Source organism: Phaethon lepturus, unplaced genomic scaffold (genome assembly GCF_000687285.1).
Source record: "Phaethon lepturus isolate BGI_N335 unplaced genomic scaffold, ASM68728v1 scaffold55581, whole genome shotgun sequence".
NCBI classification, from domain to species: Eukaryota; Metazoa; Chordata; class Aves; order Phaethontiformes; family Phaethontidae; genus Phaethon; species Phaethon lepturus.
Genome location: NW_010516645.1, coordinates 11555 through 29055, shown reverse-complemented (window position 1 = coordinate 29055; position 17501 = coordinate 11555). Strand labels below are relative to the sequence as shown.

Below are 17501 nucleotides of genomic sequence, written 5' to 3'. Positions count from 1 at the left end.
TTCAGCAGGTTTAGATGAATGGAAATACATTGCAGAGATTAAAATCTGACAAAAGGATCTGATGTTGGAAATCATCCAGCGTCACTGACTGTGGCCACTGCCATTTTGAATCACAGCAAATTGTCCAGATACTCTGTAAATTTTGCAGCCTGCCTTTCCCTTCTTTTTGTAAATTCTTGTGGGTGTCTCAGTTGCAATTGAGATATTTTGATAATGGATCGATGTGGAAGAATTAAATAAAAATAAAAATTCACAGCAAAGCTGGTTTTCTTTGCCTCCAGCCAGCTTTCAAATTGGATTTGTGTTACCCTGAAGAGTCTCTTCAGGAGGTCTTGCACTTATGGAGCTGGCAACAAGGTGACTTGCAGAAGGAAAAAACCTCTCTCCCTGCAAGGATGGGATACTCAGGTGTGCTGGTGTGGAGCAAGCTGCTTTGCTGACATAAAAAGAGCGTTTCTGTCAGTTCTTCTTTCCAAACATGAGATGGGGAGATGCTGCTCTGCAGCCGACATTCGGACAGGCACGCATTAAGCAGACGATCTCTCCAACACAGTGTACGTTTCCAAGGAATGTCAGGGAACACGTCCTTCCTGCTGGCGTAGATGGTAAAATAGCATCTGACATTCGGGGCTTTTATTGTGCTGCATGCAACAGGCGAGCTCGAGCGGAATAACAGCAGCGTGGACCCACCTTTTATCCGCTGCGATGAGAGGTGGCTGATCAGCCCAAGCACCGCAGGCTTTCTGCCGCAGGCTTGCCCAAAGCCAGGCTGCGGTGAGGATAATGCTAGAATCAGATGATGTCTGCGAGGCTGCTTCACAAAAACTTTTTGATCATGTTGCCTCCAAACCAGGGGTTAGACTATGTTTAATGAGATTTGTGGTGTGTTTTAGAGTGGGGGATGTCTGGGTCCTGAATGCAGTGCTGTATCTAGCTGAAACACTGATGAGGGCTGTTCTGCTCGATTTCAAACCTGTGGTGAAACAGCTTGTTATCAGCGAGCCCTTCACTGCACGGAGACAAAAGGAGAAATGGCAATTCTTCAAGCTGTGTCCATCTTGTGAATTTTCTTTAGGTAGCAGCTGATTTTAATCCCTACATTTTTTCTGTAAATGAATGCTGCAAATTTTCTTCTCTGTGGACTACCCAGCGCAAATAGAGTTTTGTGAGAAATTATGATTTGCCTTTTTTCCTCTCAGATTTCATGCTTGTAGCAAATACCTCATTGGCGATGCATTTGTTCAGATTGTATTGTATATCTAAATACAACAACCCACTCATCCCCTTTAAAGTCTAATCCAAGAGACGTCTGTTGTGTCAACATGTTACTGTGGGTTTTGTTCTCTTTTCCATCGCTGCATCCTCCCAAAAGAAGAATGAATTTTTTGTCTACTTCTGAATCTTATTCCCAGTGACAGACATTGCAAGATACTTCTTCATGCTTCTAGCAACTGCATTTTAAGAAAAAGGTGATAGAGTTATGCATAGCAATGACTGCACAAACCAGTAGAGCACTGAGTTAGTTTCTTTGTATGTTTTTGTTACATTAAAGCCTTAGCTTGGCCTAATAAAGTATTTAAATAGAGCTGTATTATCCTGCCTTGAACCTGATTTAGTTGTCTTTTGAATACGAGGTATTAGCTAGAACAAGTTGATACAACAACTTTGAGTGTGAACCAAGGCCATGCGTGTGATCTGAAAACTGTTGTCGCTAATCTGCTGAGGTTCTGCTCAAAGCTTACAGTCTTCGCATGGCACCCATTGCAGAACCAAGCGTCATTTTGAAATGAACTTGCTTTTAATACTGTTTTAAGCCGTCATGTGAAGAAAATAAAGTACGCACAAGCCTGACTCAAGAGTGGTTTGAGAGAGCCTCTTGCAGCCGGTACCCCTGGCTGTGTGCAAGGGCTGAGCCAAGTCTGAGCTCAGGTTGAGCTCAGGCTGGTCCCATCACCTCTGAGCCAGGCTCCCAGGCGTCACATGTGCTGGGAAATGCTCCTGCTCTGCAGCAGTGGGAAGAGCCTGTCCCTGTGATGGAGATCACAGCCCGAGATGCATATGGTGGATGGATAAAAACGGAGCTGGGCTGAAGCCAGGGTCTGGTTGCTGTTGGTGGTTGCCCAAAGCAAAACCCTGTCTTTGAAGGGATGCAAGTCCCCTGCCTCACTCCTGAAATACCAAGCAAATCCGTCTCCAGTGAAACAGAAAATTACATCACCTGCTTAAAGAAAAAGGGAAAGGAAAGCATTGCACATTTTGTTAATGGCCTTTTTTCTTTTTTTTGTGTCCTTCCTTCCACATTGAGGTGAGAACTAGAGAGGAAAAAATACTAAGAGTGCAGAGATCACCGTATATTGGTTACATTGTTAGTGTGATGGGACAATATATTTTTGGAGTGTTTATGCAGTGCAGAGAAAAGAAATGGGAATCTGGGAAAGAGATACTCTGCTCAGTCGGGCACCGTGGCGGTGTGGAAATTGGAAATCAGGTAATAGGATTTTTCTGTCTGGATCAGCCTCTGGCTGTCTTCAATATGTTCAGGAAATCACTTTACATCTCTGCTTCCATTTCCTTGGTTGTCAAATGAACATAATGATAACTACCTCCTCCGAGTGCTTGTGCTTCATTAGAGCAATAAAACATTTCAGAGGAAGGAGACATAGATGTGTGATTTATTAATCCAGCAAGGTCAGGCTGAACTGTCTGTAAACAGCTAAAGAAATTGCAGAATGAGGGAAAGGTTTCCTGGAGCTCAGCGGATGCCGATGCTCGGCACGCTGTCCGTACGCGGGGTTGCCGGAGAAGGTGAAGCCGATCTTTCCATTCCTGTCTGAATGGGGGGAGGCAGCTAAAAACAAAGTATTTTTGTTTCTCACCTGCCACATATCACCTCACTGCAGTGAGTCCTTCGAGTGTTCAGTGCACTGTCTGTTGGGTTTTTTCAGAAAGAGGTTTTGCTTGTTCAGTTTTTCTGCGTGGATGTTTTATTAAGGTGCTCTGCCTGGCTTTTTCTCTATGTACGATTAGTTGTGACACGATTTTATGCTTGAACACAATAAAATAAAATGAGTCAAGGAGATAAGATACTGAGATAAACAGATGAGCAATGTTTATAAACCATAAGAGTCTCCTAAATTTGATAACCATCAGTTCTAGCCGATATACCCCATGGTGCTAAAGAAAGAAGAAATCAATATTGCAAAAGCTTTTACAGAAAATTTATGAGCACACTTTGTTCAGAAGCAATCCATGAAGATTGAAGCATAGCTAGCACTGTGCACTTACTTATGAAAGGGCTTGCAGAGGAGTCCCTTGTTGAATTCACAACCTGTTTCAGGGAATTAAATTGGGGAATATGGAAATGGCCTTTTAAATTTTTTCTTTCTCATTTGTCAGTGTATACTCAGAAGAAAGGGCTGTAATAAATTACCAAACTCCTTTGAGTAATGTGGCTGAATAGACAGTAACAGTGAAGTATAGTCCTTGCCAAAGTTACTAAGCATACCTGCTCAAGTTTGTATTTTATGGGCTAAGTGGATTAGTATGGATTGGTTTTCTAATCGGAGTTTTCTCCCTCTCCAAACTCTTAAGATAGACTGCCACTGTATTTAAGTACTATTTTCCAATTAAGACAAGGTTGTAGCATAAATAGATACTAACATGCATAAGCCACCGTATTTTTTCAACGAGCACAGAAGCCATTTTCTGTGTCCCAACATACTCCTTTACTTACACCTTTTGTGATTTGATCCCTGTCTCAGGTATTACTTACTGTTAACACTGGTAAGAAAGTGTTGCCACGCTGCTTGCTTGCTGGAGGGCATGCCTCTTGCCCCAGGCCATGGCCACAGCATTCATGGCTAGCTCCTGTAGTGATAAAAGAGGGACGTGTCCCTCGTACAACGCCACCGAGCATGGTCCTACCCACTGCTATGAATTAAAAATTAAAAAGTAAGGGAGAACATATAGGTAAGAACAGTCGGTGGGAAGAGTTGCCAGGCATTAAGAAATGGTTGTGAATTGTTGGCGAGTGGAAAGAGGGACTGTGAAGACTGTGGAGAGCGGAGTTAAACGAAGCAGCTGACTCTCGTTCTCCCCTGCTCATCATACGGTTTGGGATGTGACGTGTTCAGATGAGTTTCTGGTGGTGAGGCAGATGATTAAGTGCAAGTTGAATTCTGCCTAGTCTCAATACAGAATACAACGTGAAACCAGAGAAATAAGGCTGCTCTCAGGCAGCTTAAAAAATGCACATTTGAAAAATGAGTGAGGAGAGCTGGCACGTCGCTGGCTGCTGCCTGTGAAGTTGTGTTACCAAGAAGCAGCAGTCATCTCTTCGTGCAGAGGCTTGGGCTGGGGAGGGGCTGCTGTGGCACAGTGCTCAGCGCAGGCATTTGGATCACAGCCATGCTTTATATCCCATTTGCTCTTGGTCAGATCAGTACCTTTATGCTGTATTTTGCCTGTATCTCCTTGGTTGCAGAGACGATTTTTGTTCACAAGTAATTTAAGAAAATCCTATGTTTAAAGGGGAAAGGGGGCTGCTGCTCCAGGCAGCTCTAACGCTGAAGCTGTTGGTGGGTCGATGCAGTGCCCAGTGGGGGCAGACCCCAACACCGCTTGTGTAAGCATGGGGGGCTCCCTTGAGCATAGGAGAACTGCTGAGCGGGGAAAGGATTGTGATTGTGCAACTTTTACCTTCACTTTACACTCTTTTCTCCCTGTTTACACAAAAAAATCTTATCTTACGCCTCCTGTTCCTTCAGACTGCAAGTTTCTTATTGACTTATTTGTGCGGCTGCGTGGATGGGAGGCTTGTCTCTCTCTATGTAGCAAGATTTACTTCTTATGTGTACTTTAATGGCTTTAATGAAAAGCATCAAGAGTCGGGACAACCTTTGGTTGAACAGATCATCTACGTTGCACCTTGCTGCCATACTGCGCCACAGTGTCTCCCCTCATATTTATCTTCCTTTTCTGCTGGTTGCATATTGGACCACAAAGCGCCACAACAGCACAGGAGAACTAGGTTTGGAGGGTGTCCTGGTAACACCCCAGCCTTGATCTGGTTCTCTGAATAAAAGCCCAGTAAGCTTCGTGGAAGGAGGGAATAGATCAGGCTTTGGATGTGCGATTGGTTCGCTTCATTTAGAGTACTGCTTTGAAATAGTTTCTTATTCTTGAATGTTAAGTAGCCTCAGCAGTTTCAAGTTGCAGCTAAGACAAAACGGGCTGGGTTTGCATCTTGAACGTTGCTCAGTTGAAATGTAAAAAAGCACCTCTGATTTAATCGTTTTCATTTCATTGTGTTTTGTGCTATTAAGAGTCATCAAAGAGAATTCCCTTGTATGTTTGTCCAAAGTGCTTCATGGTTTTATGTTTACCCTTTTGTCTTTGTGTTCTTTAGGGGAGGTGGTTTAAGATTTCATCAGTAATTGTGGGCATTAGTGCTGCTGCATTAGTGCTCCCTGTGCACTGTGCTTTGCAGATCATGGGTATCACATCTTCTGCCTGTTCCTCCCAGAGGCCTCTGCAGCAACACTGAGCACTGGCTGGGTCCCTTCCTGCACTGCAGAGGAAGGAGATGCTGGGCTGAAAACCAATAAAGGGAAAGCAACACCACAGCTACATGTGAACACGTGTCTCTCCTCATTGGCAGTGATTTTTTGCCCTAAGGCAAGGTGACAGTGGCATGTCCTCACACCAGGAGTCAGCTAGACACGATCAATATAGGCAAGAGGAACACAGATACACATAACAGATCCAGTCACGATGGTACGTGGTGTTAGGGATCTCTCTGGCTGCCGGCAGATGACCCGACACTGAGCAGGGTCGGCTTTTTCTTCTTGTACGGCGGGGAGGGAGTAATACTATTAAAGGTCTCCAGAGAGACATGGGATTGCTCATACAGCACAGCGTACCCAGTTCAAAGGTGAAAGTAAAGCAGAGGATCTCCATGCTTTGTTTAAAAAAAAAAAATACAGGTGTTCTTTGTGTACCTGGTCTTAAGTTGAAGCTCTGGTTTCCCAGCAATCAAGCTGTCTGGGACTTGACCTTTCTGCATGGTTGTTTACCGAATTTGCTTGTGATTTTTCTGTAGTCGCCTCACTGTTTCCCTGCTGCGGCTGGAAGCGGGCACTGCAGCGTCTCCGCCTTTGCCTAGGAGTCTGATGCCAGACTTCATGAGGGCATTGGTCACAAGATATAATTTAGGCATTAATACTTTTTCAGCAATAAAAAACATTACTCTCATCTCCCCCGGGGAATTGTCCAGTCCTTTTGCGTGCATGCTCCTTTCTTCTAATCTCACTTTTAACAGTTTTCTTGCTAAGGCATTATTTGTTGAATCATACCTATGAAAGCTTATTTTCCTCTTCCCTGTTCTCTCACTCCTGTTGTTCACGCTTTTTTCCTTCTTGTAACTCTTAGTAAAATGTCTCTACTTCACTCTTGTTTTCCTTTCAATATTTGAATAATTAACAACAGTAGTCACAGAAAGATTTGTCGATGTGAACCGTATGGGTAAGTGTTTGACATGGCTTGCTGAGTAGGGAAGGGGGGGCAATGGGGAGTGACTTTATTCAGCAGCGGCTCTCCAGCACTTCCTTGGCTTCCTGTTTGCAAGGAGAGCTTTCAGACAGCCTTTCTGGTGTTCCTGTAATCTTCACATGCGTGTTTTCCAAATGTGTTCCACAGGTGCCAACAAAAAAGCTGAAGAAATATGAGAGAGAGTACCAAACAATGCGAGAGAGTCAGCTGCAGCAGGAAGATCCTATGGACAGATACAAGGTATGGGAGATGCTGTATGGGAACCTGTTTCATGGGCAAAATCCTGTGGGGAGTGATCCGGTTCCAGTGGTTAAGCAGAGGTGCGCGTACCGTGCTCACCTCTCCGAGGCATGCTGATGCAGACCTTAGGGAAGTTTAGTGGCAGGTGAAACTCATCCCCTTTCTTGAACAAGCACATTGAACACTTGGACGTAGCATTTTTTCCAGGAATATTTCAGTCACTATTTGTAACTCTCAAGACATTTGCATGTAGCCACATATAATATTTTTCTTCTTTCAGTTTATATGTTTGTAGGTAACTCTCCTGCTGTTGCACTTATATGGGAGATCTTCATGAGACGCAGAAACAAAGGGTGATTCTCAGCTACAGACACAAAAAGGAGAAAATACACATTGTTCTAGCACAAGCTGTGTGCAATGTCATCCACAGAGACTTTTGGTAGATGAACTCTTCCTTGACCGATACGATCTTTGTTATTCAACTCTGTTTATACCAAGCGTTAGTAATTTTTTGTTATTATAATGCCTAGTACAGTAGGATCCAGAGCAAAGTACTACTGCAATAGAATTAATAGTGATACATATCCTGCTTTAAAGCAGCAGAGAAATAAAAGTTTAGTTATTAATATGATAGCTTGATAGTTCACCAAAAAAGACTAGTTCTTTAATTTTGGATCAGCATTGCTTGTCTTTCCATTGTATTTGCTTTTATTGTCACTGCTACATTCTGTTGCTGTAGATTTTTGTGTGATGGAGGCTCTGCCTCTAGGCATATACTTCACATAGTGTTCAGGATCCACTTACTGCTTACCCTGTTTTGAAAAATTCAGTTTTCTTTAGGTGAAGCTGCCAGAGATGAAGCACTTTACTGGCCCTTGCCCAGGTTAGCTGGGAACTGGCATTGCTTACATATTACCTGTACTGTTTTCTTGCAGTTCTTCATTGTGCCTTAATACGTTAAGTGACATTGCAGCTGGTATGGAATCTACCAGGAGTGTGGTATAGTAAATAATCATACAGGATGCAACAGGTTTACGTGGTCTGTGAACGTAAGGAAAGTGCATCATGTTCAGAAAACCACAGTATGAAAATTTGTAGTGAAGGACTATGCCATAATTCATAAATGTGATGAGACAGAGTTACAGGTACAGACAAAGTAAAACTGACTTCTTTTTTTTTTAAAGTATTTACCTGTGAAAAATGACATTTTGAGTGTAGTTCTTTTGGTGTCAAAGGGTGTAGATTTTATTGTCTGTGAGAACTGGGACTGCTGTAGCAGCCGAGAGCCAATAGCAAGTATGACCTATTTAGAAAAAAACGCAACTTGCTGCTAAGTATTTTTCCAGTGGTTCACTTACAGTACTGTGGAATTAAAATAATACTTAGAAAACAAATAAGGCTGCTTTACAGCTCTGTGGAAGCATATTAACTAGTTAATCTTGGGCGATGGATGGTGAAGAACATTATCCCCAAGCTGCAAATGAGTGTATAGAAAGTGACTCCTTGGCCACTGTTTATGTGAGTCACTGTCACAGTCAAGATCACAGCTTGGGGTTTTGGCTTGTGCTTTTGCAACTCACTATGTGATTTTTTTATTTTATTTTTTTTTAATTAAGCCGGATTGGGTCTGATCCTCTTAGCGATGCTGTGATTAGAATCCCTGTAACTGGTTAGTTGCACATTAAGTTCAAAGTTTGGACGCATTCTTCAGCTGATGGGTGTCATGGAGAAATGCTTGTAAGTGCTCCCTGTTCCTTGTCCTGCTTGTGTCATTTTATTAATGTGTCAAGCTGAGGTTGGTAGGAATCGACATTTCAAGAGCGTTTCCAAAGGGCAGCAAGAAACGCAAGCTGTGTGGATCCTCGCAGGCAGAAAGTGGAGAGCCAGCTTCGCTTGTCCCTTAAACCATCGCTCTGCAGCCTGTGCGTTTAGAAATGCATTTCATTTTGGCAGCATCAGTGCTAGACTTTGCCCAGCTGGGCGTGGTTTGGGAAAGGACTGGGTCTGCGCTGTGGAAAAGACAGTATTGCCTCTGAGCACAGTGTTGCTGTTAGCTCCCCCTGGCCTTGCGCGCTCTCTGTGTGGGCTGTGCCCTCAAGGCCTATATCGTTCTAATTTTTACAGTTTCTCTTCCCAGAACAAAGGAGGTTTTGGTTTACTGCCTAGGAAGGGGATGTTTCTTGGATGGGATCACTGGAGTGGAGATCCCTGCAGAATATTCCTTTTATAGGTTAAGAAGGAAACAGGCTTTCAGTCTGTTGATAGTTCTTAGTTACAGTTGTTAGGGTTTTTGTTGTTTGCAGCGTGTTACAGTTTTTCTTGCCAACAGAGATTTGTCAGGACCATAGAGATACTGGCACTTCTGAGTTGCAGTGATGAAGGATGTCTTGAGTAAGGCACCTGCCTGTGAGCTGGCCCTCAGTGGAAATGGCTTGACAGACTGTTGAGAGAGTAGGAGATGGGCCGTGCGCTGTGCTGGCAGTGGGGCCGCTGCTGCTCTGCCGTCTGCTCCTCCTGGTCCGTCCCCGCTGCGCTGTGAGCAATGCGGAGGGAGCTGGCAGGAGCTGGCGCAGCTCTCCCGTGCTGGTCTGCCTTTCACCCGCGCACCCAGGGGAGACCGGGACGGAACCAGAGCAGTGTGGGAGCATGGTGTGCCGCCTCCTCTCCTCCCCAGCGCTCGGGTCCTAGAGGTGTTCCCGAGCACGGGAACGGTGGGGCTGAGCAGCCTCCTGTGAAACGCCAGGGAAGAGATGCTCCGTGCCTGAGGGCAGCTGGGCATGTCCAGGCAGGGTGCTCCTCCAATCCCACAGACCCCAAACTCCGTAAAATCCAGAAAAGGGCTGGTTTTGCAATGTCAGGCCTGCCATTAACCAATCGCGTTTTCTTGACAGGTTAAATTCATGTGCTACAGTGAGCTGTGTCACATGCCACAGGAGTTCCTGCCCAGCTCATATTTTACATGTTGATTGTGATTTCACTTACCAAAAGAACAGTATTAAAGAGTGCCATCATTTTTGGTGTTTGTTTCCTTCTGTATTTACAAGTATTATTTAGGAAAAGGGTATTTTTTTTTTATGGACACCTTTTTGCTTTATTTTCCAGTGCTTATAACAAACTATTACTCACATTTTTGTCAGATATTTTAAAAGGTGCAAAAGTAAATATTTTCTATATTGCTATGTCACTGAATTTAATGACTTTTGGTTAAAATAAATTGCCTATAGAAGCCAGGAAGAAAAGTGAGTTGCATGTGCAGAAAAAATGGCAACCTAGTTCAGACTGATATTCTTCTATATATTATGGGGCTTTTTTCTGTGTTTGAGAACATCTAATGTAACAGGATTGTGGTTGACTTGATGAGAAATTACCAGAGTTGGGCTTGGGACTTCTCGATTTAAAATAAAGAGGATATAACCACACAAAGAAGGGCTGGAGTTTTGCAAGCAGACCCTGCTCATGCACACAGTTCTGTTCTGAGGGTAGAAACGCCTTTTCCTCTGTGGACCTTGTTGTGCAACGGAGAAATTGTCTCTTTGAATAAACGTGTAATTTGGACATAATAGCCTTTTGCGTGTTTTAAGTGCAAGCAAAAATTAATACACTGGTCATTTTTATTCAGAGTCATGGTAACCGTCATGAGGAAGAACTTCAGATAATTCGTGATGTGTATCGTTGTTTGTTTGTGGTTTTTAAAAAAAAGTGTGGTGGGGCACTTTTGGGAATGCTTCTTCAGAGTCAACGAACAGAAAACACAAACTGCTTCCAGGAGCCTCTGTGTTGCTTCCCATGAGAGGTTTTCCTGGGTAGTTTGCTGTAAAAGCCTTTTGGATTTCTAGATGGAGGTTCACAGGGTTTTCCTTCAGAGCTCCTCCACAGTCAAGAGCCCTTTCCAGTGGGCTTACGAAGACTTGGTTTGCTCACGTGCCAAAAAGTGAATTTTAACCAGTGTTTTCATTCACCATCGAGGATCTGTTCATGCCCAAGATCTGGGGTTTGGGTGTTTGCTCATCAGAAAATGTGACACTGAATTGCTTAACAAGGTTTGCAACTCGTTACACCCTGCGTGAGTAGCAGCAGAGAGAGGATGCATCATTGCCACTAATCTTGTCAGGAATTGCTCCTGGGTGCTGCTGCTCCTGGGAGCAGAGAGTACAGCTCAGCCTTTCAGTCTTCCTGGGCTGAGGCTTGCCTACTGCTTTCCAATTTGCTGCCTTCTTTCCGTCCTGTGTTGATGGAAGCTGGGGTATATCCCCTTTAAAACTCAGAACCAAAAACCCACTGAAGAATCAGCAATTTTTTGGTTTTTGGCTGTCTTTGTTGGTATTAAAAATTATTTTATATCCTGTTTTCACTGTCTTTACACCAATGGTTGAAAGCAGTATTTGGTCTGTGACTTTACAGGAGGTAAGTTTATTTGTGTTTTTATGTATCAGCGGTGTTTGTCCCTTTTGGAAATGCAGTATCCTCCTTTTAAAAGCTAACCAGAGTTCACCAGCTGCCTCTTGTAACCGGAAGGAGGAATTTGGGAAAGAGGAGTCTCTTTTACTGATGGTAGAAACTGAGCAACACCAAAGAGAACGAAATCGGTGTCATAGTCAGTAAATTGTTAGTGGTGTGTAGAGAAGAGGCAGGAAGCTGGCTGTTTACGCCGAGGACAACTAGCAGGTCTGACAAGTTGGCTTATGCCAGGTTACAAAATGCCGCCTGTGATGCGAGCCGTGCTGTAACGAACCAGCTCCATCTGTTGAATTTCATGCCATTGTGAATGGTATTTTACAAAACCCTGTAAATATTTCGGAGCCATTGAAAATAGTTTGCTCCATGTGAAAAGTGCTATTTGCTATTCTTGTCTTTACTGTGTAACGCTAGGTTTTATTTAGACTTAAGCAGATTAAGAGTTTCCTCCTGAGGAAGGAGGCAGTTTCTCACTGCTAGATCTGGGGGGAGGAGCTGGAAAAGACAAGCCATCTAATCGTGCATACTGCCCGGCATGGAGGAAGAGTAAAGGTGGCCCTCTGAGGGACTTTCAGCTGGAAATTAAAAGTATGGTGAACAAGATAAAAACATCTCTTAGCTATTGACTGGATGCCCAAGGTAAGAGATCCTTAACTTACTACAAACGTGCTATGTAAATTCTAGTTTAAGAGGAGGATAGCGCATTTCCAGCCACGTAGCTTGCTTACCCACTTGTCTGTGAATGCAAAGCAGGAATTTCGAACTTCACATTGTGCAGCTTGCTTTGCGGACACTGAAGCTTTTGGCAGAAGCATAGCAAAAATGTTAAGCAAACTTCTTTCTGGGTTATTCTGTGGACGTCTTAAGAATTTGCTGATTTCTCCCTCTAAGCAACATCCCTATGAGAAGGTATTGGTGCTGCAGCACCTGGCAGCAATACCATCCTTATCTGGTCCCAGTTTTTAGGGGAACTCAAATCACTTTCTGACAACTGCTCACTGGAGAGCTGTGTCTATAAAAATCCAGATTTCCAAGATGGTTGAAACAAAATGCAAAACTAAAGACACATTGGAACCTTCTTTAATTATTATTATTATTAAAGACTGCAAATTGATTTTACACTTTAAAGTTTATATTATCCTTAAAAAATAATTCTACTTTTGAAAATTCCTTGTCCCAAACGGAATACAGTGCAATGAAAATAAAAAAGATCCCCAAAGTTATGCGTCTTTTAGCAGTGGTTATTTTAACTGTGTTAAAACAGAAGTATTTACTTACAGTTTCTGTAACAAAACAAGTTATTTAAAGTATGATCTTTTGGAAAGGAAACTTAACTTCCTTTCCTGTACAGGGCAGTGCATAGTCTAGTTGCACAACAGGGTCACATTAAGGAGAGAGTATTTGCAGAGGTTCTGCTTCCTGCCACAGAGGAAGCTCCCCCACAGAAGAGATCTTTTTTAGCATCCTCTTAGAGCTGTAGTTGTCCTTTTTTAAGACAAGCATGCAAAATCTTCTTGCAACAGAAATGAAAATTGCAGTTTCACTGTGGTGAATTTGGAAAGAAAAAAATGTCTGAGCGTAGCTGGTGAGCAGGAGGAAGTGAAGACAGGTGAATAATGTGCTTATGCAAAGAAACCACATTTTGTAGGAAGACATTCACTGTGAGATTTTTTGCTGTCTGAAATGCTGATACATATTCACTTTTACTGTTTTTTCCTGGAGAATATAACTTAACCTTTCAAGTGAGCACAGGTCCTTTTTGAAATCTCAGCATGTAAGTTACTGTTCCTCCACCTATGAGTTTCCATATGAACTTGGCATTTTTCCTTGAGTTTCCATTGCGCAGATTCTGTTGCAGTCTCTTTTGCTCTGAAAGATACATGGTCATTGCGTGACTGAAGGACAGCACATTTTTTGCTCTCTTAATATCCATTTGATGAGGGCATCTCTGTCTGTCTCACCTGGCTGTGTTCTTCCAAAGATGAAGATGTATATTTGATGTGGTCTTCTGGAAGTCCACTGACCCACAGATGTCTTTTGAATATGATTCCGTTTCTCAGCCCTAGAAGAACACTCACTGAAACTGTTTTTTTCAAAACCATGTATTACTACTGTTCATCCTTCTCCTATGTACTTACCTTCTCTAGTTAGTGCTCTACCTGGTTATCTCTGCCTGTGCAGAGTGGGTAGGGAGTGCAGTGCCGCAAGGACCGGGGCCTGCGGTCTTGGAAGTTCTGCATTTTGTGTGGCCATGCATTGCCCACTGAGCAGGCTCTGGGCCTGTGCTCAAGGAGCGAGGTCCCCTCTCCAGCTGGCATGTGTAAATCGTGCACTATTGTCACTGGCGCAGGTAACAGAGAAAGTGCACAAACGGCGATATGGATTATACGAGCTATAGGGAGTTCCCTGCTAAATGCTGCTCTTTACTGGTCCCGCAGAAGATGGGAAGTTGGCACTACATCATCTACAAAATGGACTATTTTTATGGATTCCTGCAGATAAAACTTTGTTAAATGGAGCAGGACAGCTTTCTACTTCCGATTGGAAACATTATTATGAGTCTGTCTTAATTGGTCCCTGTTCACTGCTGCTGGGTGGGATTTTATCTGCCTGATGTCTTTTGATGATGAGCAAGCAGAAACCAAGTGCTTTTGTGGAGAGGACTGTGTTCACTTTTGACAGAGAAACCCTACAATCAGTGTGTCACTTACGTGACACAAAACGTAACCATCGGGATGTAAGTGGAATCGCTGCATTTGCACTGCTGGCTTAATTCACTGTTGTTTCCCAGAGCAGCAGTCCTGTCTTAATGTGCACTCTTGCCTTCTCAGTGTTTTACACACACAGCATACTCGCTTACTGCCCTTTAACATTGATAAGGATTAACTTCCTTTTCTGGTTGTTCCTTTCTTTCTGCAGAGGGAGAACCGCAGGCTCCAAGAAGCAAGCATGCGGCTGGAGCAGGAGAACGACGATCTTGCCCATGAGCTTGTAACAAGCAAAATTGCCTTACGGAATGACCTGGATCAGGTAATGCTAACAGAGATGGGTCCCAGCTCAGGCTTGGAAACACCAATTTTTAGGAGCCCTGATTTGTGCTCAAGTGAAAGTATGAACACAATATTCAAAGTATAATTATTTGTGCCTTTCTTTTCCTGACAACCTCACCCCTAGTTGCAGTCAGAAAGCCAGATTTCCACATGCATGCAACTGTAGGCGTTCACAGCGGTGTCTTAACAATGCTGACTGCACCTTTTATGTTGTGGATTGTTTTAGAAAATGTAAGCTATAACCTTTAGGCAGATAGGAATGACCATTTACCTGAAAAAGGTATCACATACTCCTCGAAAGACTAATTTTGTCTAAGTTGTAAGTTGCCTTGCAGAATGTCTACCACCTTACGTGGATCTGTTAAAACACAGCAGTTTCAGTACAGCCAAAAAAATTCAGAGATAATGAAGTGGCATGGCACCAAAATACAGAAGGGCTCCTGGGTGTCCTTTGATAACTGCTCTTGTTTCCTGTGAAGACTGGAATGTGAAGGGCAGCGGCATTCAGAACCCTTTATCTCAGAGATGACTGTCAGAGAACTACACACTCAACCCTTGCCTTTCTGGAGTGTTCTATGTCATACTGATAAATGCTGTAACAGCTATTATTAAGGTACTAAATGCAGGAGGGCCATACTCCGCCACACCTTGTCATTAGTCCCTTGCTTAATGAGGGCTGTAGTGCCTTTTATAATGTAAATTTTTTTCCTGCAAGGGCCTCTCGGTTTGATTTCCTGTGGTTATTTGGCTTGCTTTATCTAATCTCAGAATTGTAAACATCATTGACCACAGTTGTGCAGTCTGTATTCTTGTTCAGTCAGATCCTTGACAGTTAGGCTCTGCTGATTTTTATCCATATGATTCTAAAAATCTGAGCTGTCTTGGTGAGAAAACACAGGCAGAGATGCCCTTTGCATGATGCGCAATCTCGTGTGGAGGCCAAAAGCAACGTGTTGAGGTATTCTGTCTTCCCCAGGAATAGCTGTACACGAAATGGCTTTACGTCTACTGCTGCCCATGCTTGTTTTTTCTCAAGTATCATGACAAGGCCGCCAAGCACGTACCTTTGCCAGCCCTGTTCCTTGCTCTCCTGCATTTTAGCGGTCTTTCTGTAGGCAAGAGTGGCTCTGTGAATCCCACACCCCGCCTCAGTTCACGAGCACTGATAGAAGAGCTTTGTGCTGCTGCGCTCCTCATCTGCAAGGACAGGTGATACCGCGCACCACTGTAGCTGCTTGGAGAACCTGGAACAAACACATAAAAGGAGGAAAGATTTGTAGTTCCTTCAAAGCATATCTTAAACAGGTCTTTCATCAAAAATATCCTTGTCATCCGTGAGTTCTTTTGTTCTAAGATGTTGCTCTTATCAGTTGTCTGTTCTTTTGGTCCTTGCTTTCCTTTCTCCCATGCAGCCATATACACACTAAGCAATGCAGGAATCCTCAATCTGTCTTTTCAGTCACAGCCCTGGTGGAGCTGCTTCTGCTACCCACAATCGCCACTAAGACCCTCATTAATAATTAACACCATGGCAGACAGATAAGCTAACGCCACTGGTAGTGGTAGAAAAACAAACTGCAACTCGGAGACAAGTTCTGTACTGTTATTTGTTGTTTACAATGCCATTTCCCCTCTTGTATTTTCAGCAACCTAAATGCTATTTGACCACAGCCATTGCCTGTTTTAGCACCTAGTTACTGAACAGAAGGAGTGGTGTATCTCCCCGCTGGGGAGGTCAACAAGATATATCCAGACATTGAGAAATACATTTCTCTCCTGGTGATCGGTGAGGATAGTGCTCACAAAAACAAAGCATTCCCACTATGTTTCACCATAAGCTCAGCCCATCAAAGAAAGGAGAAAATTCATACTCTCCAGTACACACAGAGTTTGAAGTTTCTCCAGGTAATGCTTATTCGCACTGATAAACCATTTTATCTGGTGGTCCGGTTTGACTCTCTTATACCTGTCTTCGCCCAAGTGCTTTGTAAGGTACAGTGCAGGCACCTAACGTTTTCTACAATATCTGGTCCCCCTGCTTCCAGATACAAAAATGGAATGAATTATCTGAAGTTACACAGGAGCTAAATCATGCTGCCTTGGCTTAGATTAATATTGTTCCCAAGAAAAATATTCTATACGTTATTGTTTGTATTAGGTTTGTATTAGGACATAATATCTATGCTTACTTGCCATCTGGGCATAGGTAAACATTTGGCAAAAGGGTCCTTTTGCACAGTTGTTGAAACACAGTGAAATAACTTAGAAAACAGCTACTTGAAAAAGGAATTTCATATAAAAAATAGGTTAGGTGAGCCATCAGAGGGCAGGAAAAGGCAATACTAGAACCTGAATCTGCAGTATTTCTGAGATGCATGTACCAATACATTTGTCTTGGCACAGGTAACGTGATTTACACCAGCATTTCTAATTCTAGGCTGAAGACAAAGCGGATGTTTTGAACAAGGAACTGCTCCTGACCAAACAGAAGCTAGTGGAGACTGAAGAAGAGAAACGGAAGCAGGAAGAGGAAACTGCTCAGGTAAGGCATTCTCCAGCTTTTCCCATTCAGCAAGGAAATGCAGGCGAAAGGGTACACAGAAAAGCGTGAATGTGTTGCGACTGCAGGAAGGATTTTGTCTTCAGAATGCAGTTGCAATTAAAAATCTACAGTGCCAGGGTAAAAAATGTGGTTTTTTTAAAAAGTATGTTTTTCAGTGTTCTCATTTACTTGAGCTCTGAATGTTAAGCTTTCCGTACCTTATCCTCTTCTCAGTACTGTAATGATCTTTTTGACTGGTGGTGAGCAATCACAACAAAGGAGACATGATCAGACTCTTTTAATTATCCAAACAAGGAGCTGGAGTAGTTGTTGCCTTATAAGAGGCCATTCTGCTGGTTCACTGAAATAAAGCTGTGAACGTTCCTGTCTGAAGCTAGATCCAACAGCAGAACACAGTTGAGGGTTGGGAAAACGTTGATGACTAGACGTGGCCTCATACTTGTTTGCAAAATGTTCCGTCATAAGTTTTTTAATCCTACATGTCTAACGTGCTGAATACTGACAGACATGAAAGTATGTTTCAAAAGTGATACCCTGATACTTATTTTTGCCATTTGACAAGTGACCAGAACAATCAGATCAGTAATTCTTTATGTCTCTCTAAAATGGAGGTTGCCAAGTTGTCTGTCTGCTGTAAACAAAGC

General features: G+C 43.1%; 1 protein-coding gene across 3 annotated transcripts in view; it reads left to right on the top strand.

Annotated features, from left to right (window-relative positions):
* Window positions 1-17501, top strand: part of LOC104627752 (rab GTPase-activating protein 1-like) — a 34240-nt gene that overhangs the window by 13036 nt on the left and 3703 nt on the right. Inside the window, exons 2-4 of one of the 3 annotated variants that reach the window (XM_010296107.1) lie at window positions 6697-6789; window positions 14164-14274; window positions 16732-16836. In XM_010296107.1, coding sequence (XP_010294409.1) covers window positions 6697-6789; window positions 14164-14274; window positions 16732-16836 — 309 coding nt within the window. Of the gene's footprint in view, window positions 1-6696; window positions 6790-11154; window positions 11194-11781; window positions 11884-14163; window positions 14275-16731; window positions 16837-17501 lie in introns of those variants that run through there. The other 2 variants (XM_010296109.1, XM_010296110.1) reach the window with 2 other exon arrangements.